The 25,294-nt window shown below is 40.0% G+C and overlaps 1 protein-coding gene and 1 long non-coding RNA gene across 2 annotated transcripts in view; both read right to left on the bottom strand.

Annotated features, from left to right (window-relative positions):
• Positions 1–22,824, bottom strand: part of cbfa2t2 (CBFA2/RUNX1 partner transcriptional co-repressor 2) — a 103,930-nt gene extending 81,106 nt beyond the window's left edge. The window contains 1 exon segment of the mRNA NM_001365483.2: positions 22,681–22,824. Coding sequence (NP_001352412.2) covers positions 22,681–22,708 — 28 coding nt within the window. The 5' untranslated portion in view covers positions 22,709–22,824.
• LOC141386386 (uncharacterized) lies at positions 1,494–5,162 on the bottom strand. The gene is made up of 2 exons (XR_012408299.1): positions 4,336–5,162; positions 1,494–2,753 (listed from the first exon to the last, which is right to left on the bottom strand). It is a non-coding gene; the product is annotated as an uncharacterized lncRNA (long non-coding RNA).
• Positions 22,825–25,294: the final 2,470 nt, after the last annotated feature.

Raw genomic sequence — 25,294 nt, forward strand, 5'->3', positions numbered from 1 at the left:
AACAACCAAGCACAAGTGGTCAGAACACAAATGAGTCGCAGGTGATAAAGTATTAAGCGTTTCTCCCAAAGTAAAGTGTGTCTGAACCAGGTCCAAGCTAAATGCCAGCAGGTGTCTGTAGCTCCGCCCACTCTCCGCCTCTTTGCCCTTGTTTGGTATCCCGCTGTGCTTGTGATGACGTGCAAACAAAATGGCGATGGTTGGCCACGCCTACTTGTGGCTTCTTTTGCGCTCTTCAGAAACCTATGGGTGACGTCACGGATACTACGTCCATATATTTTACAGTCTATGGTAAAAACCCATTGTAACTCTTAAACCGTTAAGGCCCGTGCACATCAAAGCGCTTTTTGTCCGAGTCACCAATGTTTAACGCCTCGTGACTAAATAAAGGGCGCCAATGTGATCGTGCACACCATTGCATCATTTTTAATAGAAAACCCTCATGCTCAATTGTTTTGACGCACCTCGTCAAAACCCTCTCCACCAATCAGATTGGCACTTTTCGTGCACAGAGCTGCTAAAGTTACAGTTAACAGCACTTGGAGGCGCTCAAGTGCAAAACTATCAATGCGAGCGAACATTGAAGAAGATGCCCAGAGGCGATATGAACGTGCAGCTGCTTATCCGCTTGTTAAGTGTGACGTCATGCGAAGCGGCTTCCGGGTCCAAGCGCTCTATTCAACTGAATGGGGAGACTCATGAAATGGTAATAATAAACGTTTACAAAGCGATTTAATACTTTCGAAAATCACGATCACAGTATATATGTCCATGCCTTATATCCGATGACCAGAAAGGGATAATTTTTTTATAAATTGTTACATTTTTGGTATTTGTTATGCAGCAAGCTCAGAGATTGTTGTGTACACTATGATTTTATATAAAATTAACTTTAATGTGTGATTATGAATAAAACGTGATCATAAACGAATGATTTCTCCACTCAAATGAATGGCGGCTTGGACCCGGAAACAGTATTACATACGTCACAAACTCGTCACCACTTAACAAGCGGATTGCACTGTGAACACTAATCATTTCTTCATTGCTGGAGCTGCTAAATTTCATGCTTTTTTTATTAACAAGAACCAGCATGTGCAATTTTCGTATAAAATACAATACAATCACTTTACATTTCTTAACAAGTAAAGTATAAATTGGGTAAATCCTTAATTTTGGGCTCTGAACATTATGAAAACTAATTGTAATATATGAAACCCTGACCCATTTGCTCATGATTATTGAGCAAGCTCACAACACACAAAAAGTGAAATGAATGAGGAGGCATGTAGAGATAACGCAAACTCTAAATCAAGTAATTTTAGCATGTCAAAGTCATATTTATGTGTATAAAATATATTTTCCCAACAATAAAATTGTGGCTAGTGAAAATGGCGAGTGGCTAGTAATGTTGGAAAACTATTAGCCACAGTGGCTGGTGATCAAAAAAGTTAATGTCAAGCCCTAAATATTGTTTTTTTTTTTGCTCGTTAGTTTGATTACGATTGATTTCAAATGCAATAAATAAGTTTGTATAACACTTGTAGTAACGGTGTTTATAATTGTTGGGTGCGACTAAATTTTGGCTGATGCGCCTACATTTTTAAAGTTAGGAGCACCGGTGCTACCAAGCAAAAAGGTTAATTTCGAGCCCTGCTTAAAACATGATGGTGCTTCATGGTCAATGAAATTGCCTTGTATTAGGCTAAACTTCAGAAAATGTTAGTTCGATAAACTTTTTAAAAGACTTCTCAATAAAGTCTTTAAAACTATTTTATTAATATAATCATAACTAACAAAGAATTTTAAAAATAATGTCAACTTTCTTCGATAAGCCAATGGAAAACACTATTGGGAATCAGAGTGATGCTAACTTATAGTTTATCTCCAACACAAATACATGTCAGCGTTCATAATCCAGCATGATTGAATATGCCAGAGATGCAAGAGGGCGAGCTTTTACACTACTTTGCATGAGTAAATGCCAAGTAAATGATGAGACTTTTCATTTTTAGGCAAACTGAAGTGTATCAAAACAAAGTCAGTTGTCAACACATTCATCACAGCTGCATTTAGCATGTGTGGACTTTTCTAAACGGGGTCATGGGCCCGACTCCAGGCAGGCCGGTCCCGTAATAATCTGTGTCTCCAGCAAAAAAAAAAAACAAAAAAAAAAACAAGCCATTCTGGGCAACGTTGGCTGGTTGGTGGTGAGAGAAGCATTCGCTGTGGAGCCTCGACATCTGGATTCAATCTTCCACAGCCTGTCCACACAGCAGTGGGCGACGAGAAACATCTGCTGGAGCTGATGTCAATTACTGCGTTGTGTTTCCCTTCCCAGATAATCCTCCAAGCGCATACACACTCGTGCAAAAACACAGGAACGGGGTCAATGTCGTCCACGTACACACACAGCGCAGCTCATTTCCAACTTTATCAGACCATGTTTGACATCTCCAGCACTCGCTTTAACACTGCGACCACATTAAAGGGGTAGTTCACACAAAAATGAAAATGTTTATCTATCTTTAGTTTCTTTCTTCTGTTGAACACTAAAGAAGATATTTTAAATAAAGCTGCAAGCTAAAAACCTTTAACCAGTGACTTCCATTAAAAAAAAATACTATGAAAGTCAATAGTTACAGGTTTTTCACCCAAAAAAGAAAATTTTCATCTTTTACTCAACCTTTACTTGATTTAGTTTCTTTCTTCTCTTGAACTCTAAAGACTATACTTTGAAGAAAGCTGAAAACCTGTAACCATTGACTTCCATTAGGAAAAAACAATACTATGAATGTCAGTAGTTACAGGTTTTTTGGACTATTGCATTAAATTTCTGTCATCTTTTACTCAGTCTTTACTTGTTTTAGTTTGTCTCCTCTTTTGAAGGCTAAAGAAGATATTTTGAAGAAAGCTACAAGCTAAAAACATGTAAACATTGACTTCCATTGGGGAAAAAACAAATACTATGAATGTCAATAGTTACAGGTTTTTCACCCTTCAAAAATTGTCATATTTTACTTAACCTTTACTTGATTTAGTTTCTTTCTTCTGTTGAACACTAAAGAACATATTTTAAATAAAGCTGCAAGCTAAAAACCTTTAACCAGTGACTTCCATTAAAAAAAAATAATAATACTATGGAAGTCAATAGTTACAGGTTTTTCACCCAAAAAAGAAAATTGTCATCTTTTACTTAACCTTTACTTGATTTAGTTTCTTTCTTCTCTTGAACTCTAAAGAATATACTTTGAAGAAAGCTGAAAACCTGTAACCATTGACTTCAATTAGGGAAAAACAATACCATGGATGTCAGTAGTTACAGGTTTTTAGGACTATTACATTAAATTTCTGTCATCTTTTATTCAGCCTTTACTTGTTTTAGTTTCTTCTTTTGAACGCTAAAGAAGATATTTTGAAGAAAGCTGCAAGCTAAAAACCTGTAACCATTGACTTGCATTAGGAAAAACAATACTATGAATGTCAGTAGTTACAGGTTTTTTGGACTATTGCGTTAAATTTCTGTCATCTTTTACTCAGCCTTTACTTGTTTTAGTTTCTCTCCTCTTTTGAAGGCTAAAGAAGATATTTTAAAGAAAGCTACAAGCTAAAAACTGGTAACCATTGACTTCTATTAGGAAAAACAAATACTATGGAAGTCAATAGTTAGGTTTTTCACCCAAGAAAGAAAATTGTCATCTTTTGCTCAACCTTTACTTGATTAAGTTTCTTTCTTCTCTTGAATACTAAAGAATATACTTTGAAGAAAGCTGAAAAATTGTAACCATTGACTTCCATTAGGAATAAACAATACTATGGAAGTCAATGGTTACAGGTTTCTAGGATCAAATTAAAGGGGTAGTTCACCCAAAAATATATAAATTCTATCTTTTACTCAGCCTTTATTTGTTTTAATTTCTCTCTTCTTTTGAACACTAAAGAAGATATTTCGAAGAAAGCTGCAACTTAAAAACCTGTAACCATTGACTTCCATTAGAAAAAAACAAATACTATGGAAGTCAATCATTACAGTTTTTCTTTTTTTTTGGACTATTGCTTTAATTTCTGTCCTCTTTTACTCAACCTTTACTTGTTTTAGTTTCTTTCTTCTGTTAAACACTAAAGAACATAGTTTGAAGAAAGCTGCAAGCTAAAAACCTGTAACCATTGACTTTAATCAGGAAAAACAAATATTAGGGAAGGTTTCTAAAACAATCCCATTAGTGGGCTAGTTCACCCAAAAAAAATGTAATTTCTGTCATTTTTTGCTTAACCTACTTGTTTTAGTTTGTTCTGTTAAACACTAAATATGTTGTTTTGAAGAAAGCTGAAAACCTGTAACCATTGACTTCCATTAGGAAAAAACAATACCATGGATGTCAGTAGTTACAGGTTTTTAGGACTATTGCATTAAATTTCTGTCATCTTTTACTCAGCCTTTACTTGTTTTAGTTTCTCTCCTCTTTTGAACGCTAAAGAAGATATTTTAAAGAAAGCTGCCAGCTAAAAACCTGTAACCATTGACTTCCATTAGGAAAAACAATACTATGAATGTCAGTAGTTACAGGTTTTTTGGACTACTGCATTAAATTTCTGTCATCTTTTACTCAGCCTTTACTTGTTTTAGTTTCTCTCCTCTTTTGAAGGCTAAAGAAGATATTTTAAAGAAAGCTACAAGCTAAAAACCTGTAACCATTGACTTCTATTAGGAAAAACAAATACTATGGAAGTCAATAGTTACAGGTTTTTCACCCAAGAAAGAAAATTGTCATCTTTTGCTCAACCTTTACTTGATTAAGTTTCTTTCTTCTCTTGAATACTAAAGAATATACTTTGAAGAAAGCTGAAAAATTGTAACCATTGACTTCCATTAGGAATAAACAATACTATGGAAATCAATGGTTACAGGTTTCTAGGATCAAATTAAAGGGATAGTTCACCCAAGAATATATAAATTCTATCTTTTACTCAGCCTTTATTTGTTTTAATTTCTCTCTTCTTTTGAACACTAAAGAAGATATTTCGAAGAAAGCTGCAACTTAAAAACCTGTAACCATTGACTTCCATTAGAAAAAAACAAATACTATGGAAGTCAATCATTACAGTTTTTCTTTTTTTTTGGACTATTGCTTTAATTTCTGTCCTCTTTTACTCAACCTTTACTTGTTTTAGTTTCTTTCTTCTGTTAAACACTAAAGAACATAGTTTGAAGAAAGCTGCAAGCTAAAAACCTGTAACCATTGACTTTAATCAGGAAAAACAAATATTAGGGAAGGTTTCTAAAACAATCCCATTAGTGGGCTAGTTCACCCAAAAAAATGTAATTTCTGTCATCTTTTGCTTAACCTACTTGTTTTAGTTTGTTCTGTTAAACACTAAATATGTTGTTTTGAAGAAAGCTGAAAACCTGTAACCATTGACTTCCATTAGGAAAAACAAACCCTATGGAAGTCATTCGTTACAGGTTTTCAGGACTATTGAACTAAATTTCAGTCATCTTTTACTCAACCTTTACTTGTTTTAGTTTCTTTCTTCTGTTAAACACTAAAGAAGATATTTTGAAGAAAGCTGAAAACCTGTAACCATTGACTTCCATTAGGAAAAATAAATACTATTTATTGTATTTATATAATGAATGAAGACTAATAGACTATACATTGTTATTTTACATTTGATTAATCAACTTCTATACCTGTTCTGAATACTGTGATGTAAAATACTGCAATTCTCAATGATAATCTAGATCAGGGGTGTCGAACTCAATTCCTGGAGGGCCGCAGCCCTGCACAGTTTAGTTCCAACCCTGCTCCAACACACTTACCTGTAGGTTTCAAACAAGCCTGAAGGACTCAATTAGTTTGATCAGGTGTGTTTAATTAGGGTTGGAACTAAACTGTGCAGAGCTGCGGCCCTTTTGTAACTGAGTTTGACACCTGTGATCTAGATGAATAATCCCTATACTTCATTTATTCATTCATTTTCCTTCAGATTAGTCTCCATTTCAGAGGTTGCCACAGCAGAATGAACCACCAACTATTCCAGCATATGTTTTACCCAGCGGATGCCAACCAGCTGCAACCCAGTACTGGAAATAATCCCTTAATTATTCTCTCAGAATAATCCCAATCAGTCTAAATGAATGAATTATTTCCAAATAGAGCTATTCAATCGCAATATAAATTGCAGCAAAACAAAATAACGCAATGTCAAATGTTTCCAATATCGCTCAGCTCTACTTCAAGAGGAGAATAGCCAGCCCAAACTGCTCAGTTTAAACACTAACATCTGCAAAAACCCAAAGTGGAGACCCGTTCTTCATTCCCAGATCTTTAGATTCTCTTTCTGACGTGCACAAACTCTCCCACGCGACTGAAGCACCATGTTGCCAGCGCTGGAGACCCCAACGGCAAGAGCCAAGAGCAATTAAAGCGCTAATTCAAACCTGAAGGGCCCTTTTGTCCTGTGTTTCCTTTCTTCAAGTCAGAGGATCGGAATCTAACCACCCCCAACACACACACACACACACACACTTATATTTATACACACACAGACTTCCCAACTTTCAAGAGCTCCAGCCAAAGCTGAAGGGGAAAATTACACCAGAGTCCTAAAGCTTCACGTTTCCAACTGGATTTACACCAAAGACTCATTACTGAGGGCTGTACATGAGGGTTTAAGTGGACAGGATGCTGGACAAAATTATACATTTCTTTTACTATGGTAATACTATGTCTTTCATGTTAAAATAACACTTAGAAAAATATTTTATGCCCCATGACAGTAGCATGTTTTCAAGACATTTACTATTACCATAGTAGTGCTACAGTACTTTGGAAAATGCTTTGGAATAGTATTTAAATGCCATGCTACGTTTTAGGGCACACTCACACTATGCTATCCGAACTGTGCCCAGGCCCGCTTCCCGGATCGGTTGAGAAGTGAGTGCTCTGAATAGGGCTCAGGCACGGTTCACTTGGCCGGCCCTGGAGCGCGTGTGCCAGAACGCGGATCACTTGGGCTTTGGCGCGGTACACTTGTAGTGTGAGTGCAAAGCGCGCCTGAGCCCGAAACTGAAGACGAGACGTGACTTTTACGGGATTGTCTCACAGTGTGTCACCGCATTCCAAACGACTAAAGCGATGTAACTTAAGAAATCTCCACTGTGCTGAGCGAGAATGATTCTCTACTGAACAGCGCATCATCTATGATTTAAGCGTGCCCAGACCCGAATGTAATGTGAGTGTGGGACGTCGGGGGAGATGGAAGGGGGGACAAGCATGCTTTGGGCCGGTTCAAGGGAACTATACATAGTGTAAGGCCGTACTCACACTAGGTACAGTTGCCTCGAACTGGGCCAAAGCACACTTGTCCCCCCTCCCGTCTCCCCCAACGGCCCGCACTCGCACCATATCGGGCCTCGGCACGCTTACGTCATCAATGCTGCACTGTTCAGTGAGAAGCGCTCTCACTCAGCAGTACAGTGGAGATTTCTCTAGCTATATTGTTTCAGTCGTTTGTTATGCAGTGACATGCAGTCAAATATTTCTCCAAACAGTCCTTAGGGATGCGGTGAAGCAGTCAGATATTTCGCCGAACAGATCCGCCACTTTTGGCGCTCATAAACAATCATAAAGCCCTCGTGCTGCAGGAATGAGGAGGTCTGCTGAAGGTGCAGCTGTGGTGCAGTGGGGGTTTGCGTCTTTAATAAACTACGGCAGATTGTGTTCACTGAACAGTAAGAATGATTAATAAATCCATATGAAACAGCCCCTTAAAGTCACGTATCGCTTTCAGTTTCGGGCTTTTTTTGCACTCACACTACAAACGTACCACGCCAAAGCCCAAGTGAACCGCACTCACCTCCTCCAACCGGGCCAGGGCCGGCCAAGTGAACCGTGCTTGAGCCCGATTCAGCGCACTCACACTTCTCAAACGATCCGGGAAACGGGCCTGGGCACAGTACGGATGGCATAGTGTGAGTATAGGCCCTAAAACGATGTAACTAAAGAAATCTCCACTGTGCTGAGCGAGAGCGATACTCGACTGAACAGTGCATCATCGATGATGTAATTGTGCCCAGACCCGAATGTAATGTGAGTGCGGGACGTCAGGGGAGACGGAAGGGGGGACAAGCATGCTTTGGCCCGGTTCAAGGCAACTGTACCTAGTGTGAGCACGCCCTTATTTATACAGTTAAAACCAGAAGTTTACCACATACACTCTAAAAAAAGGAACACAACCATTTAACATAACATAACATTTTTAAAAATGTCTGATGGTGAATCATACTAAACGTTTACTATTTTAGGTTTGTTAGGATTACCTAAATTATTTACATTTGCTAAATGCCAGAATTGTATTAATTTCTAGACAGTCAAAAGTTTACACACATTTCCTTGTTTTTTTTTAGCTTTGCTTTTAAACTGTATAACTTTGATCAAATGTTTTGGGTCTCCTTCCACAAGCTTCTAACAACAGTTTACAGGAGTTTTGGCCCATTCCTCCTGACAGAATTGGTGTAACTGAGTCAGATTTGTTGGCTGTCTTGCTCACACAAGCTTTTTCAACTCTGCCCACACATTTCCTATAGGATTGAGATCAGGGCTTTGTGATGGCCACTCCAAAACATTCACTCTGTTGTCCTTAAAGCACATTTGAACTCATTTGGCAGTGTGTTTAGGGTCATGGTCTGTTTGGAAGACATATTTGTGGCCAAGTTGTAATGTCCTGGCTGATGTCTTGAGATGTTGCTTCAGTATTTCTCCATAATGTTCTGTCTTCATGATACCACCTATGCTGTGAAGTGGACCAGTCCCTCCTGCAGCAAAACAGCCCCACAACATGATGCTGCCGCCCCATACTTCACAGTTGGGATGGTGTTGCTAGGCTTGTGCGCTTTCCTCTTTGTCCTCCAAATGTAACACTGCTCATTATGGCCAAACAGTTCAATCTTAGCTCCATCAGAGCACAGGACATGTCTCCAAACATGAGTCTTTCCCCAGTGTAATTCAGCTAATGCTAATCTGGCTTTGTTGTTGATTCTGGCTTGTTGATTTCTCCATGTTGTCACACAAGGAAGCAGTGTGTTTGAGCTTTTCCTTAATTACTATTCTAGTGTATGAGTGTGTTTAAATGTGAGAGTGGCATCCGCTTTGTTAAACATTTGCTGCAATAGTTGGCAGTTCATTCCACTGTGGCGATGAGTAAAGGAACTAAGCCGGAGGAAAATGAATGGATGAAAAATATATTAGGGCTGCACAATTTATCGTTTCAGCATCGATATCACAATGTGCAAGTCCACAATACCCCTTTAAGGTGCACTCCTTAAAAAAATATCTTGGCCCATGCATTGAATAATAAACTGACACAACTCTGATAAATAGTAACAAGCAGTTAAAATAATAATGATAGCCTATGGATAAAATGTCGACCAGGTGGTTACGATGGATCTGCAATGTATTTGGGTTACAGTTAACCAGTCATTACAGTTAACAGCGCAGTGGAGTAATGTCAAATTTCAACCTTCCAGTGAAAGTTTAGTTTTTGCATGTGTTTTTTAAGGCATGACTGTAAGAATTTCAAGCAAGCTTGAACATTTGGGCTCAATAAATTAAATGTTTCTAGCTTAAAGGTTAATTGTACATTTGTACTCAAAATATATTATTATTATTATTATTAGACAGTGATTATGTAATTTCTGCTTCTGAATACTGTTTGGCTCCCCAGAAAATCTCAAGTCATTGTTTATTTGCATCTTTTGTCTGTCGTATTTAACTATGCTTGTCATTTTTTTGTTATATTTTCTACAAATACGCTCAATAAACAGTCAATACACAATCATCCCAATCGATCTAAAATTATAAACTCTTTTGAAGCTATTCAAGACATCTGGCAAAATTGCATTAATATCGCATGATTTATTAATTAAATAATTCCTCCGCTGTCGCCACTGGCTTGCATGGTTCAGGATCTGAAAAACTACTCATCGATGAATTTGCTCTTCAGTGTTTGGGCTCTCAGTAATGACTTCAAACCACACTGAACTGAGCTAAACTGAACTGAACTTAAACACTAAACACTGGACTACCCTGATCCAGTTACTATGACTATTTGTGTGAAGCTGCTTTGACACAATCTACATTGTAAAAGCGCTATACAAATAAAGCTGAATTGAATTGAATATATAATCATATAATGATGATGAATTTTTATCAATATTATTATTATTATTATTGTTTTTCACTAAGATTGAGTACATTAAAACACAATGCTAGTCATCATGGATTGTTTTTTTTTCTACTAATAAAGTGAGTCTCTCTGTCATGAGTCAATCTCAAACACGTCCAACTACAGCAATCACGCCCTCAAGTGGTCAAAACGATAAATATCCAACATCACCAGGCACAGATTAGCTATTCAGGCCAAGGAAACAAACCCCGGGGAAAAACAATGGCCTGTGTTATTCTCCAGCACTGCAGTGGCACCATGACATTTCATTGTAAACACACACACACACACACACACACACACACACACACACAGCCTCCTGTAGATGCGTCAGCTGAGCAACACTAAAGTCCAGATGGTGTGAAACTTTGCCCAAGGGATTAACGCCAAATCCTCCATTGAGACACAAGAGAGGGTCCGTCTCCGACCCTCAAAACAGATTAGAGCTGGCGTAGCATCCCATACAGACAGCTTGCCCTTACCAAACACCACCATCCTATTAGCATCAAAATATACCTACTGTAATATGGCAGCTGCTACTTTTACACAACACCAACAACAACTGTTTGACCAAACAGGAGAGGAGCATCATGGTACATATTAAAATAATATATATCATAATTCATAATATCATTCATTCATTTTCTTTTCGGCTTAGCCCCTTTATTAATCTGGGGTGACCACAGCGGAATGAACCGCCAACTTATCCAACATATGTTTTATGCAGCGGATGCTCTTCCAGTAGCAACCCAACACTGGGAAACACCCATACTCACTCATTTTACACACATACACTACATACACGCCAGTGTAGTTCATCAATTCCCCTATAGCGCATGTGTTTGGACTGTGGGGGAAACCGGAGCAACCGGAGGAAACCCACGCCAACACGGGGAGAACATGCAAACTCCACACAGAAATGCCAGGCTCGAACCAGCCTTGTCACCTTGACGCCCATAATTGATAAATCACTGCATAAATTCAGACACATAAATCTACAGATGCTCCATAATTGAATTTACATTTACATTTAGTCATTTAGCTGACGCTTTTATCCAAAGCGACTTACAAATGAGGACAAGGAAGCAATTTACACAGCTATAAGAGCAACAATGAATAAGTGCTGTAGGCAACTTTCAGGTATGTAAAGTGTAAGAGGCAAAACATTAGTAATGTAAGGTTTTTTTTGTTTTTTTTTTGTAAAACAGTTAGCGGTAGAACCAGAGAGGCAATTGCAGATTAGGAAGGAAAGTGGAGACTGAATAGTTGAATTTTTAGTCATTTCTTGAAGACAGCGAGTGACTCTGCTGTTCTGATGCAGTTAGGGAGTTCATTCCACCAACTGGGCAGATTGAATGCGAGAGTTCGGGAAAGTGATTTCTTCCCTCTTTGGGATGGAACCACGAGGCGACGTTCATTCATAGAACACAAGTTTCTGGAGGGCACATACATCTGCAGAAGCGAGAGCAGATAAGAAGGAGCAAAGCCAGAAGTCGCTTTGTAAGCAAACATCAGAGCTCTGAATTTGATGCGAGCAGCAACTGGCAGCCAGTGCAAACGGATGAGCAGCGGAGTGACATGTGCTCTTTTAGCTTCATTAAAGACCACTCGTGCTGCTGCGTTCTGAAGCAGCTGAAGAGGTTTGATAGAGTTAGCTGGAAGCCCGGCTAGTAGAGAGTTGCAATAGTCCAGTCTGGAATGAACAAGAGCTTGAACAAGGAGTTGAGCTGCATGTTCAGATAGGAAGGGTCGGACCATATCCTAAATAATCTATGATCAGTTGTCAGACACCCACATGAAATATGCTATAGTAATTTATAGTGAATATTAAACTGTTTTAAACCATATTGTCACTGACTCATCCAATAGAGATCGAGATGTTGCACAATTTGCTAAATTTTAGCTAGGATTGGTTTACATGTATGGCGATATGTATCGCATCACCAAAAATGATGTCCATGTGTTGTGCGATTAAGTTGATATGTTGATTATTGCGATGGGCCTACAATAGGCTGCAGTTTTAAATATTAAACTTATTCTAAATACTTTTAAACTTTATCCTTAATCTTTAGGAAACATTCTGGTACATTATAAAGTGTCATTAAGATGACAATGCAGCAAAAAATAGTGTTAAAGGGGTGGTCCAGAATGTAATTTTAAGGCTTGGTTGTGTTTATAGGATGCAAAGCAATGTGTGCGTATGTTTCACTTGACGGAAATCGCGTTATTTTTTCATATATCTCACTTTGATTATACACGGCTACTCAGCTAACATGAAAACAACTTGTCATATTTCCTAGTTCCTTTGAAAGGCCCGCCCTTAAGTGACTCTGATTGGTCATCGTCATAATGTGCTGCTATTCGCGGATCGGCTCCACGTCACGCCCGTAAAAGCACGCGCTTTTCTGCTGTGCAAACAGTCAGTCAACCTCCTGCCTGCTCACTAAAATAAAATCTGAAAAGTGTCTAACGAGTGAAAATGGGGTGCGGCTCCTTTAAGAGCGTTTGCCTCCATAAGTTTTTTTTTTTTGTCCCCAAAATTCGTTCATTGTAGGCTTTGCTTAGCTAACTCTGTAAAAACCCATAGATATATACACTAGATATCGCATAGGGACCCTGTGCATGCGTCAATAGCGCCGCCACATTGGTACAGTGCTCCAAGGACAAATGTCATTCAACCGCACTAGTCAAGACAGTGTCTACGGGTGTAGTAACAAGCAAACAAAGAAAACAAAGCACAAAGGCAGATCATTTCATAGGTAATATAAATTTTTTTTTCTGTTTTTGTTTGTTATGAACTTTTGTGCTAATCAGGTAACGTTATTGATGATAACAGTCTCTTACTGCATTCACCATACGGCAAGGCAGCTCCAACTCGCACTAAACACTCGGCTTATGCTAGTTTTGTTGAATAAAATCAGCAAACAATGCAAAATAAATATGACAACGAGATGCTGCGCTGCCAGAAACTTGTATTATTGTCGGCTAACGTTAGTGAAAGAGTCGTTCGGGGGATTCATTCACAAACGAATCGCTCCCTCCGTCAGTATGAGAAGTAAAAGCAGGAGAGGAGCTGTGTTTCAGGACATGATTCGATCACATTTAACAGGGAGGGTGAATAGTACATTTCTGTACACACAAACACAAGCTTTTTGTCAGGAATGCCCGTGCGGTCACTGATCCATCAATGTAGAAAAGTGATGTAAAATTATAATTTTCGTAATTAGAAAAAAAACAAAATTACAAACTAACATCCAGGAAAACTCCCGATCATAGATATATGTGTATATGTGTATATCTCTGGCTTTGGATGGCCACAGTCCTCCACTGTACCTTGGTCCCGCATTCATTTCAAAGGAGCGCTACCCTGTAGCAAGATGGCGGCGCTATTGACGCATTCCGTCCAATAGACAACAATAGGCCAGGCGACATCTAGTGTATATATCTATGGTAAAAACCAAGGTCTCCCTTTGCATTGAACGTAGAACTTTTTACATTCAGAGATGTTATGTTCACACAGCTACATTACACATCAACTAAAGTTTAAAAAATGATATCGTATTGGACCACCCCTTCTAGTATTTAAACCTCATAATTGAATAGAAAATGAGATGAATAACTGCACAAAAAAAAAAAAAAGTCCAGCTTTTGAGAAAATAGAACCACCCCTTTCACAAGGCTGGCTACAGGCCTGAACACTAGTTAAACATCATGAATGCTCCATTAACAGATTGAACTTGGTTCTATACCATATGAATGTTTCAGATGGAACAGAACGCGGGAGTTTCGAACGTTCATGTTCCAAATAGCTGAACGACATCAAGACGCATGCGCAGAGCGAGCGATTATTACAAACTTATGTAGCAGATCCCAATCTGTACATAACCAATAATCACACCGGAAACAGCAGGACAGCTTTGCGTCATGTATTTATTGGTCCCTGAAACACATGTGGGACACTCAATAAGAAACTCTCTCCACGCTTTCCTCTCCTTTCACACACACAATGCAAACACAATTGCAGGAGAAACTTTTACACGTCTTTCCCCGTCAGCGGCTGGACTCCGACTGAGGCTGACTGTATAACACTGTACAATAATACTCATGAAAAATATGTATTTGTTTAAATGAAATAAAAATAAAGTGGAAATAAGTGGTGTTGCTCTTTACAATTGTACTCGAAGTGCAAAATCAAATTTATATTCCCAAAAAAACAGCAATTAATGTTCTCAAACAATTAGGCTTATTCACCATGCAATATACAATTACATATAAGCAGAATTTAGATTCAGATAGTCAATTATACATTTTTTGAGAACAAGCAAAATGATAAAACATCATAAAAAGATTCACACATGACAGTTTTACATGAAACATACCTGAAACACATGTGGGACACTCAATAAGAAACTCTCTCCACGCTTTCCTCTCCTTTCACACACACTGTGTACAATATTAAACTCGCATAAATCTCAGGTTTATCTCAATATTATAAACTGACTGAATAAAAACAATCCTAAACATATTTTATGCAACATTATATGAACTTCAATTGAACAGACTATATTAAACATACCAATGCAAACACAATTGCAGGAGAAACTTTTACACGTCTTTCCCCGTCAGCGGCTGGACTCCGACTGAGGCTGACGCAACTCTCCCGCGCTCTCCGAGAGCAAAGCGTGCAACACTAATTGCGGTCCCACTTAAACAAGTGTCGAAATAAGGTTCCAACGCCCGGTAGGCATATAATACATAAATGAATAGTTTTTTTAGTTTTGGGAAGTTCATTCCCGAATATTATCAAAAAAAATAAACATTCCTCTTCCTTACTGGCTACATTCACCCCCCTGAACTTCACAAAACTAGTCTACTATCAGATAATAGATAATGTGATCACTCTCAATAAAAACACTGTATCCTCACGCAACAAAAGTTACCCAACTACTGGGAGAGCGACAGAAGAAAGTTGGCCAGACTCTCAAGTGTCTACTCGCAAAAAAAGAAGTGCCATAAACACTACCTCATAGATACCCCAAATGATCACCATTTAATCCATAATAACGAAAGATTTCACAGGAAGTTCATGAATGTGACTTAAGAGGCTTTTGTCCAGAGAAGATTAAGAGAAGGGCTGCGCAAGAGGGTTTTCTGCGACATAATTTGGATAAGTCTATTTATTGGTTTTACCAATCTGCCAGCCCTAGTCCTCACTGGGTGAGCTGTACTCGAAGGCTGAACAACTCTCACAGGCAAATCATGATCACTTTCCTCCACTACTTCTGTATCTGAAAGATCAGACTCAGAACTCAGAACAGTTTCCTGATCCTCATTTCCAACAAGGACTGACTTGTCGAGAATATTCTCTAGTCCTGTATGAGAATTTGCGTCTCTGATTCTTTCATCAGATGAAGAATTCAATGGGCAAACTGGGGAATGAGCTGGTCCATCATTTCCATCATCAGTATCCTCTGATTCAACAAAAGTAGCATCACTTTCAGACTCATCAGTTTCGTGATCAGTGTGAGATTGCTCAGAGTTAGGCTCTTCAATGGGTAGGAAGTTGCTTTGTAAAATCAAGTTCCTGTGAACAACTTTTTCCTGATTAGTTCGAGTATTCTTAATCCGGTAAGTATGACATCTCGGGTCCACAGATAACACAACGTGCAGTGTTGAATCCCACCTGTCGGCTAGCTTGCGTCGACCACGTTCTCCTTTGTTGGCGAGTAGCACATAATCACCTTCCTCGATGTCTCTGCCTTTGACTTTTTTGTTGTAGTGCTCGGTCTGCCGTAGCTGACTCGCAGAGTTGTTCACCTGAGCAACCAACATGGCTTCTTTGAGATTATCCATCAATTTCCTCACATACTGATCATAATCTGCAAAGGTATTATCCCGCTCCACACTTTGGAACATTAAATCGACGGGTAACCTCGGAATGCGACCAAACATGAGGTAAAATGGTGCAAAACCAGTTGACTCATGTGCGGTACAGTTGTAGGTGAATGTCAAAGTTTGCAGCATACGTGGCCAGTCCTGTTTGGTTCTCGGGGGTAGCGCTCTAATCATGTTACCCAAAGTTCGATTAAACCGTTCTACTTGGCCGTTGCCCATCGGATGGTATGCTGTCGTTCGCGACTTCTGTACACCAGCAATCTGCAAGAGTTCCTTAATCAATCTGCTCTCAAAATTTGCTCCTTGGTCTGAATGGATTCTTTGTGGAAATCCATAGACACAAAAGAACTTGTCCCATAATTGCCGAGCAACTTGAGATGCAGATTGATTCTTGCACAGGAATGCATTGGCCATTTTAGTAAAGTGGTCTGTTACCACTAGAACGTCTACACTCTTGCCAGAAGAGTTTTCGGCAGACCAAAAGTCTATACAGACTAGTTCTAGTGGCCTGACTGTCCGAATACTTTCTAAAGGGGCCCTTCCTTCTGGTTCAGGGGTTTTGCTAACCACACAGCGTTGACAATGTCTCACATATTCTCTAATGTCATTCTCTTGGCCAACCCATGAAAATCTCTGTCTAGCCAAAGACAATGTTCTGCCTTGGCCTTGGTGACCGGCTTCATCGTGGATGCCACGCAGAACCTCACTGACCAGAGAAGTAGGAACTAAAAATTGGCAACGAGCAACCTTAGTCACAGGATCCTTGCGGATACGGTAAAGTATGCCATCTAACAACTTTAATCTGTCCCATTGTTTCAGCAGTTTGAGCGCCTTGTAAGGCTCCTTTGCTCTTTCTCTCCGAGATGGTCTTTTTCCTCGGCACACATAGAAAAGAACTCTTGAGAGCACATCGTCACTCGTTTGTTTCTCTCGAAGTTCATCCAGAGAGTATACAGGTAAGGGGTTCTGACCTGCAGGCAAAATCAGATTCACTTCTTGAGCGAGCCAGGAAAGTGCTCTACCTTCTGCTCCTTTGTCCCAGTTGATATGAGATTCAAAGACAGCTGAAACTTGATCAGAAGACAAGGAACATTGCTCAGTTGGATGTCCAAAACACTGACTGTTTGCACTGAGTCTAAACGAATCTTGTACTTTTTCTTCTTGTATCATTTCAGACTGCCTCAAGAGATGGTGATAAGGTTCAGTCACGAGTCTGTCACTCACTTGGACGAATGGCTGACGGCTAAGTGCATCGGCAACTACGTTTTTGGGACCAGGTATGTACTGGATGTCAAATGTGTACGGGGCTAGTTTAGCCACCCACCTCTGCTCACACGCATCGAGCTTTGGTTTCGTCAAAATATAAGTCAAGGGATTATTGTCTGTCCAGACTGTGAAAGGGTGTCCCTTGAGCCAGTGGCTAAATTTGTCACAAACAGACCATTTTAGTGCCAAAAACTCGAGGCGGTGGGCAGGGTAGTTGGTCTGGGCTCGTGATAGTGCCTTACTTGCAAATGCGATTGGCCGCGCCTTCGACTCTCCCACAGGGATTTGAGACAACACTGCCCCTATACCATCTAATGAGGCATCTGTTGAGAGAATAAATGGCCGGGAGAAGTCAGGGTGCGCCAGTACTACAGAGTTCAAAAGAGCAGACTCAAGTTGTTCAAATGACAGGGCACATTCTCTAGTCCAATCTGATGGGCTAAGCTTTCTAAAGACAGCACTACCCCTCGAGTGACCTTTTTTTCCTTTAGTTGCTGCAGTCAATGTGAAGAGGGGTTTAGCGATGCTGGAGCAATTGGGAATGAAGCGTTGGTAGTACATAATCATGCCCAGAAATGATTTAATTTTTCTTGGGGAAGGTGAAACTCCATCATCCATCATGAGGTCTTTTTCTGCAATTGCGGTAATAGCAGCAATTTTGTCAGGATCGGTTGCAACACCGTGCTCATCCACAACATGGCCAAGAAATCGAACACTCCGTTTAAGAAAGTAACATTTCTTGGGTGCCAGCTTTAAACCGTGAGCACTCAGCCTCTCAAAGACCATCTCCAATCTCTCCAGTGCCTTTTCTTCACAGGGAGCCATTACCAGAAGATCATCCAGGTAGCATAAGAGGGTAAGAAAATTTTGATCGCCAAACACACTCATCATTAGCCGCATGAAACTAGCTGGGCTGTTGCACAGTCCCTGCGGAAGACGATTGAATTCATACAGGCCTAGAGGAGTGGTAAAAGCTGTGAATTTTTTGTCTCCCTCACACATTGGGATGTTATAGAACCCGGACGTGAGGTCCATAGCACTAAACAATATATTTCCTCCCAAAGCAGCAAGGCAATCGGCTTGATGAGGAAGAGGGTGAGCGTCTTTTGTAGTGCGTGAATTCAGCCAACGGTAATCAACACAAATTCTGAGGTCACCACTTTTCTTCCACACAAGTACTAGAGGAGAGGCCCACTCGCTGTTGGACTTGCGAATGATATCTCTCTCTTCCATTTCAGATAAAGCCTGTCGTAGTTTCTGGTAATGCCCTGGTGGCACACGCCGGTATGGCAACCGGAAAGGTCGGCTGTCAGAAAGATGGATACGGTGTACAAAGTCTTTTGCTGTCCCGCAGTCTAGCTTGTGCTTTGAAAACACATGTTCGTATTTCTGAATTAAACACAGCAGATTATTTTTACACTGGGTTGATACTTCACAAGAGTCAACATCCAAATCGCTTAATCCCATCTCCAGCAAGGCATCATTCAAATCTGGTTTGAGTGTTTTATCATGCACAGTCTGGCTCTGAATTTTGACAGTTTCGGGGGGACATTTGATATCAGTGTCTAAATCCTCCAATGCAACACAGGGTGAAACGTTGGCCACTTTAGAGTTTCGTCTCAGAGTGATGGGTTTGTCATATGGGTTCAACATACGAATTGGGACCCACCGGTCAGCAGTCATAGAAACCACCACACGTCCTACAATGATGTCTTTCTTATGCGTAGGTGACTTGGTAGGTTCAATCAACACAGCGCTGCCTTCTGAAATAGGAGCTGTAGGGGGCAGTCTAGCCCAAACCAGATGCTCCTGTTTGGGTAACAGTGTAACAGCCTGGGCCAGTTTTGCAGTTCCAATGACATCAGGCATCTCAGCACCCCTCCATCTGTTGAGGCCAGAAAGGATATTGAGGAATTGCTCGATTTCAGCATCTTGTGTTGATTCAGGCCTATTCATAACACGCCAATAAGTGGGGTTCTGCTTAAGCTGACTCAGGATAAATTTAAGAACGTTGGTGCCCAATATCAACTCATCCCGCTGTCCTTTAACAACCATTGTTGGCACACTGACAACATACTCATACACTCTGATCGTCAGCTGGTACATACACTTTGGTGCGACCTGAACTCCACCACATCCGACTAGCATAACATTAGCCTGCATCTCACATGGGTCTAGAGACACCCCAGCATCAAGTAGACGAGATTCAGCGAGTTCACTAATGGTACAAGCCATAGAGCCACTGTCTATCAACGCTCGTACAGGAACAGCATCATTGACTAGAACATCAGTGTAGAAAAGGCTGTCTGCATGTGCTAACTTGGTTACATTTTGAAACAAAATCACATCATCACTCTTCATTGACTTGCAAGTTGCCTCATATATGCTAGATGCATCATCTTGGAGGGTCTGAATTTCTTCACCCGCACTATCCCCTCCACAGTGCGGGTGTATCAGTTTCCCTGAATCTGGGAGTGGCCTCCGCTCTCAGCACTCCTCCTAGGACAGGACCTGCGCTGATGGCCAACGTCAAGACAATTAAGGCATCTTTTCTCTGACATGCAGTGTGACCGTGTAGAATGAGTTCTCTCACCACAGACACGACATCTAGATGGTCTGGACCAAGAGGGCGACTGAGATCTATCAGGAGTAGTCTGTACATTAGTGCGTTCAAGCACTCTCTCCAGCATGCTCAGTACTCGTTCCAATGTACCAGTGTCAGTCGAAGCAACGTGTGGGGATGCTGTGGTGATCTCAGGTTTGACATTCTGATTATTGGAAATGCACGCTGCTGCATTTACTGCAGTGTTTTCCACAATGGGTGTTTCTGTGTTGCTGACAGTAATATTGGATACTTTAAATGAATGGTCAGATTGAGGGTAAGAGTGCTGCTTCTTTGTTCTCAGCTCTCTTTGATGCTCGTCAATCGCTTCTTGCACCTCTGCGAATGACCATTTTGTAGCAGGCTTGTATTTGAACACATTAGAAAGTCCAGTATCAGGACAGTTACGGATAAACATCATTGCAACTTCCTGTGAAATGTTATTCATTTGACTACCCTGTTTCAGCAGGTGCTTATCTGCGATTTCAGCTGCATTATTGAGACGGACCCAGTAATCGACAGGGCTTTCTCTGACAAACGGCAGTGTGGAATAGAAGTCTGCAAGTGGGAGACAAGACTCTGGGCTGTCACTGAAATAACGTAACAGTATTTCATAAATAACTTCAGCGGTAACTACTTTATCAGGTGAGCTACTACTTTTTAGTCCTACTTTGACTATGTTTTTTGCTCTACCCAACAGGTAGTTCTGAATTTCGCTGGAGTGTTCTGCTTTCGGGCAGTCACATTTCTCTAAGTATATCTCCATTAGCTCAATCCATTCCTGAACAGCAATTTTATCTGTACCATCACCACGGAAAATGGGAGGTGCCCTCTTATCAGAGCGTACAACTAAATTAAGCTTGGATAAGTCGAGTGTAGTACTCGCAAGCTCACTTTTAACTGCTGAGGGGTCAGCCTTATGCACCACATGAGGATTACGGTCAGCTAAGAGTCTGTCTAGAATGCTATCACCAATTTGGCTACCAAGCTCTTCAAGAAGCTCTGTTATTTGTACTCGGGAGTCATCAGTGACAGGAGGAGGTGTAAAAACAGCACCAGGATTAATATTTTCACCCTCACACGAATATTGCAGATTAGCATTAGGAGTTTGATCATTTTCTTTACGTCTCACCACACCATCAGTACTCATAAATCCTCTACCCCTCCCTAAGACTGGTGTAGACATGTTAAACATCTTGTAAACAGTACTGTATATTCTCAATAAAAAACACAATCAATTGGCCCAATGTCCTAGTGATGCACTCCAATTATGCAAATGTTCAAATGAAATGAAAAAGTTCAAATGTCTAAATTCAATTGAAAACGAGTTTGTTATTTAGCACTGAAAGGCAGGATACAATGCTGTGTTGACACTCAGCAGATGACGTAGCTGCTTTGCTGAATCCGTGGAAGTCACGAAAATAGTCTCGCACGGGCCAATCCCCCGGTGATCGGCTGCGGCTGATCGGTTGGATCCTGAAAGGTCACGGCACCAGTTTTATGTAGCAGATCCCAATCTGTACATAACCAATAATCACACCGGAAACAGCAGGACAGCTTTGCGTCATGTATTTATTGGTCCCTGAAACACATGTGGGACACTCAATAAGAAACTCTCTCCACGCTTTCCTCTCCTTTCACACACACAATGCAAACACAATTGCAGGAGAAACTTTTACACGTCTTTCCCCGTCAGCGGCTGGACTCCGACTGAGGCTGACTGTATAACACTGTACAATAATACTCATGAAAAATATGTATTTGTTTAAATGAAATAAAAATAAAGTGGAAATAAGTGGTGTTGCTCTTTACAATTGTACTCGAAGTGCAAAATCAAATTTATATTCCCAAAAAAACAGCAATTAATGTTCTCAAACAATTAGGCTTATTCACCATGCAATATACAATTACATATAAGCAGAATTTAGATTCAGATAGTCAATTATACATTTTTTGAGAACAAGCAAAATGATAAAACATCATAAAAAGATTCACACATGACAGTTTTACATGAAACATACCTGAAACACATGTGGGACACTCAATAAGAAACTCTCTCCACGCTTTCCTCTCCTTTCACACACACTGTGTACAATATTAAACTCGCATAAATCTCAGGTTTATCTCAATATTATAAACTGACTGAATAAAAACAATCCTAAACATATTTTATGCAACATTATATGAACTTCAATTGAACAGACTATATTAAACATACCAATGCAAACACAATTGCAGGAGAAACTTTTACACGTCTTTCCCCGTCAGCGGCTGGACTCCGACTGAGGCTGACGCAACTCTCCCGCGCTCTCCGAGAGCAAAGCGTGCAACACTAATTGCGGTCCCACTTAAACAAGTGTCGAAATAAGGTTCCAACGCCCGGTAGGCATATAATACATAAATGAATAGTTTTTTTAGTTTTGGGAAGTTCATTCCCGAATATTATCAAAAAAAATAAACATTCCTCTTCCTTACTGGCTACACTTACAGTAATACAGTACTGTCACAAAGCAAAATCGCGTTTTGCAGGAGTGAAACAAAATTACAAACACACCAGCGACTGTGGCTTATCTACGCATCTCACCATGGAAAACACAAGAGAAAGATCGCCGTACATCGCATTATTCCTGCCGCTATGTTGATGATATCCTCACAAAACAGCAAAATAATCAGGTTATTAATCTACTTACATTGGAACGCGCCCGGAATCCCGACCATTCTGATGTTTACCCTCGCAGAAAGCGCGCGCGTGATTTGTAGCTCTTCAGTAGATCCACGGACTCGTGTGTGTTTGTGTTTCTTGATAGGGGTCTGAACACACACACAGACACACACACTGACAGAAGCTCTGTTTATTACTGGAGGTGGAGCTACTGAGACACAATAAACCTCATCTTTACCGAAGAAACAGGCTGGGACTGTGGATACAGAAGATAATATGCTTCCAGAAGGCATACCATAGTAATATATCAGTGTCATAAAACATTATAGGCCTATGTGCCCCAAACGTCAGTATATCACCTTCATGTGATGTCAAGAAAACAAAAACGTTATAATGGCATGCATTTATATAAATAGATAAATAAATAAATAAATAAATAAATAAATAAATAAATATACATACACAGTTGAAGTCAGAATTATTTGCCCCCCTTTGATTTTTTTTCTTTTTAAAATATTTCCCAAATGATGTTTAACAGAGCAAGGAAATGTTCATAGTATGTTTGATAATATTTTTTCTTCTGGAGAAAGTCTTATTTGTTTTATTTCGGCTTGAATAAAAGCAGTTTTTAATTTTTTAAACACCATTTTAAGGTCAAAATTATTAACCCCTTTAAGCAAATTTTTTTTTTGCGATAGTCTACAGGAAAAAATACTAAATATCGTTGTAAATAATAAGGATACTTAAAATTAATACATTTAAAAGTTGTCTTGTGTGCAAAGATATGGCCACTGAAGCAGATTTTTCATAATACAATGATGTGTGTAAAAAGAACAACCCTGAAAAAATCTGCAAAGTCTATTATATGCTGTATTAAGAGGAGCAAGATCTCATTTCGGTGCACTCTGATAAACAATATCGCAATAATCAAAAATTGGCAAAATAAGATAAACACTAAATGAAAAACAATGCCTAGACCGATTGAAGGTACTAATTCCAAAGTTTCTGGTTCGATCCCTGGCTGGGTCAGTTGGCATTTCTGTGTGGAGTTTGCATGTTCTCCCTGTGTTGGCGTGGGTTTTCTCTGGGTGCTCCGGTTTCCCCCACAGTCCAAACATATGCGCTATAGTGGAATTGGGTTGGCTAAATTGTCGTGTATGTGTGTGAATGAATGATTTTCAATGAAATCTGCTTGCTGTCAGACAGGCTACCTTAAAAAATAATACAGTAATACAGTTAAAAAATAATAACAACAATATATACCTTCAGAATGTGTATTGTTTACTTTATTTTCCACTTATTTAAATGTCATTCTGTGTTCTTGTGTTGATACTGTCTGGACTTCTGAAAAAAGCCCACAAAAATTCCTTGTGTTTGGGCACACTTGGCGAATAAAGCTGATTCTGATTCTTCTAGAGTGTGTCCATTGAGGTTGTCATTTGTTAGCGGTGTGTGTGTGTGTGTGTCGCGTGTCTCTCCCTCCTCCCGTTCCTCCCACACAAACACATGCTGCTCTTTCTTTCCCAAAACCCTCACGAGTGGCCACCTGCTCCTGAGCCAGAGACACAGCTGCTGACCATCAACAACAACAACACACACACACACACACACACCTGCTGAAGATGATGATGCTCTTCATCCTGGAGCTGACCATCAACAACACACACAAACACCTGCTGAAGATCATGATGATGAAGATAAAGATGAGGCTCTTTATCTTGCTGCTGACCATCATCAACAACAACACAGTAAACGGATGAAGCTGATGATGATGATGATGATGATCTTCATCCTGCAGCTGACCATCAACAACACACAAACACCTGCTAAACATGATGAAGCTGATGATGATGATGATGATGATCTTCATCCTGCAGCTGACCATCAACAACACACAAACACCTGCTAAACATGATGAAGATGAAGATGATGATGCTCTTCGTCATGCTGCTGACCATCAACAACAACACAAACACCTGCTGAAGATGATGATGATGATGATGCTCTTCATCCTGCAGCTGACCATCAACAACACACAAACACCTGCTAAACATGATGATGATGATGATGATGATCTTCATCCTGCAGCTGACCATCAACAACACACAAACACCTGCTAAACATGATGAAGATGATGATGATGATGATGCTCTTCGTCATGCTGCTGACCATCAACAACAACACAAACACCTGCTGAAGATGATGATGATGATGATGCTCTTCATCCTGCAGCTGACCATCAACAACACACAAACACCTGCTAAAGATGATGATGATGATCTCCATTCTGCAGCTGACTATCAACAACACAAACACCTGCTAAACATGATGAAGATGATGATGATGCTCTTCGTCGTGCTGCTGACCATCAACAACAACACAAACACCTGCTGAAGATGAAGATCATGATGATGATGATGATGATGATGATGATGATGATGATGATGATGATGCTCTTCATCCTGCAGCTGACTATCAACAACACAAACACCTGCTGAAGATGATGAAGATGAAGATGATGATGATAATGATGAGGATCTTCATCCTGTAGCTGACTATCAACAACACAAACACTATGCTGAAGATGATGATGATGAAGATTATGATGATGCTCTTCATCCTGCAGCTGATCATTAACAACA

Source organism: Danio rerio, chromosome 6, assembly GCF_049306965.1.
Source record: "Danio rerio strain Tuebingen ecotype United States chromosome 6, GRCz12tu, whole genome shotgun sequence".
Lineage (NCBI taxonomy): Eukaryota > Metazoa > Chordata > Actinopteri > Cypriniformes > Danionidae > Danio > Danio rerio.